Below are 1,995 nucleotides of genomic sequence, written 5' to 3'. Positions count from 1 at the left end.
ATGGTTTATCGCGCTATTGTCGGTATATTTAAAAAGTCATGTACAATTTTTTAGTTTATCATGTGGAATTATATCTACTTAAACCTAACCCCAAATACATCAAAACTGTATTCATATGAAAGCAAAATTGGTGTATTCGATTTGCTTTTGTAACCACGGCAGCCCGCCATTGGTTTGTGGCAGCTAAAAGTCAGTCGCCGTAGGTTTGCATTGAGGTGTAGGTTTGTTATATACACCTCAATGGTTTGGTCATAGCGGCCATGGTTTGGAAATTCCGCGATGGTTTTGCGGCAGCTCTAGACGCCACAAAATACCTGAAACTGCACTTGAGTTTTTATGGACTGGGCGTCGCTGCTGGACGGTGAAGAAGACTTTGCAGGCATAGGCCTACCGGTACCGTACCGGTATAGTTTAAATAAGGTACCGGTATGTTGTCCGTTTTGTAATGATATCTTGAATGGATTAATGGTGCCAATATCAGTTGGAACCTGTAGTACGCACCGTACGGTACTGTTATGTCAATAGTGTACCGGTAGTCGAAATAAACTTATGCCGTAGTACGGTTACCGGGTAAGGGGTTTGACGTTACGGTACCGGTACCGGTACGTCTGTACGTAGAGTACCGGCACCGGAAAAGTGACTATACTAGGCTATAGTATACGGTTTTAACTTTGGGTACCGGTACTGTTCTAGTTTAACCGGTGGTGCGTGACATATCGTACCGTACCGGTATTTGTTGAAGGTAATTTTTTAAGTTGTAGACTACCGCATTTGTTTTTCTTGTTTAGGCCCTAAATTAACAAATTTTATTGAAACCAAGATGAAAATATTATGTGCTGGATTTTGGAAAACTGGAACAAAAAGTTTGGCACAAGCATTGAAGATACTTGGATATAAAGTTTATGACTATGATGACCAATTATTTCACTTTGAAAATTTATGGAAAAAATTTTTTGATGGAACTGTGACGGATGAAGAGATTAGGGAACAACTTGCAGATGTTGATGTGTTTATTGATGGTCCTGTCATTGCATTTTGGGAGGAAATCCACCGAGCGATTCCGGAGACAAAAGTTATATTATCAATTCGCGATGAAGATTCTTGGTTTAAGAGTTATACTGGTATGATGGCAGGTTCTCCAATATGGGTAAAACCTCTGTTTTTATCTATGTTTATCACTCCTACAGGACATGCTTTTATGCGTAGTGCTATGCGAGTTTTTCATTTTTGCCAAGGTGTTGAAGGGCCTTTTGTATTACCTATGCTGAATTTAACTGATAATCCAAGGCTATACAAGGCTCAGTTTAGAAGGCATAACTGCCATGTAATACATACAGTCCAAAAAGACAAACTTCTTGTTTTCCAACTTTCTGATAGTTGGGAGCCCTTGTGTAGATTTTTGGGGAAAAAAATTCCAGAAGGAATTTCATATCCCCATAAAAACAAACTTGGCGCACATTTTAAATCAGACGGCGGACCTGGGAATCCTAAATTTCAGAGGGCAGGCATTGAAGCACTAATAGTTTTATCTATTATTGTTTGTGTTATTGCTTATTTATTGTATGCTCTTGTTTCAAAATGTCTTTACTAATCAGCAGGGGCATGCCAAACTTTTCTGCTGCCCAGGGCCAGTTTCTGATAATATTGCCCCTTATACCTGACTTCAAAAATAATTTAGGAATAAACAAATTATAGATGTTGTTACACATGGGAATGAATACGAGTGAGAATGAAATGTTCAAAATAATAGATCAAACTCAGACTAGGCCCCCAGGTGGACTACCACTTTGGCTTTCCTCTGCTGATCAGTCTTTAGAAAGGTTTTGTGACACATTTACACAGGCCAATAGTTTTTGGCACCTTGCATAAGTCCGGCTGTAAAAATTGGCCGAAATTATTGTTTGGCAAAAAGGGTGTATTTACTATTTTTTGTTTGTGAACTCTTTTTATTTAATAGCGTAATGGATAAGATTAATGGAACATATCAGCTCTTTA

At 38.6% G+C, this 1,995-nt stretch overlaps 1 protein-coding gene across 1 annotated transcript; it reads left to right on the top strand.

Annotated features, from left to right (window-relative positions):
* Window positions 1-820: 820 nt before the first annotated feature.
* On the top strand, window positions 821-1,591 carry LOC120347985 (uncharacterized). Its single transcript, XM_039418097.2, has one exon. It carries the CDS (start codon window positions 821-823, stop codon window positions 1,589-1,591), a length of 771 nt encoding a protein of 256 aa, XP_039274031.2.
* The last annotated feature ends 404 nt before the right edge of the window (window positions 1,592-1,995 follow it).

The sequence above is a fragment of the Styela clava genome, chromosome 11, assembly GCF_964204865.1.
Source record: "Styela clava chromosome 11, kaStyClav1.hap1.2, whole genome shotgun sequence".
In the NCBI taxonomy this organism is placed as follows: domain Eukaryota; kingdom Metazoa; phylum Chordata; class Ascidiacea; order Stolidobranchia; family Styelidae; genus Styela; species Styela clava.
Note: the sequence above shows the minus strand (reverse complement) of the source record. Positions and strands in the feature narration are given on the sequence as shown.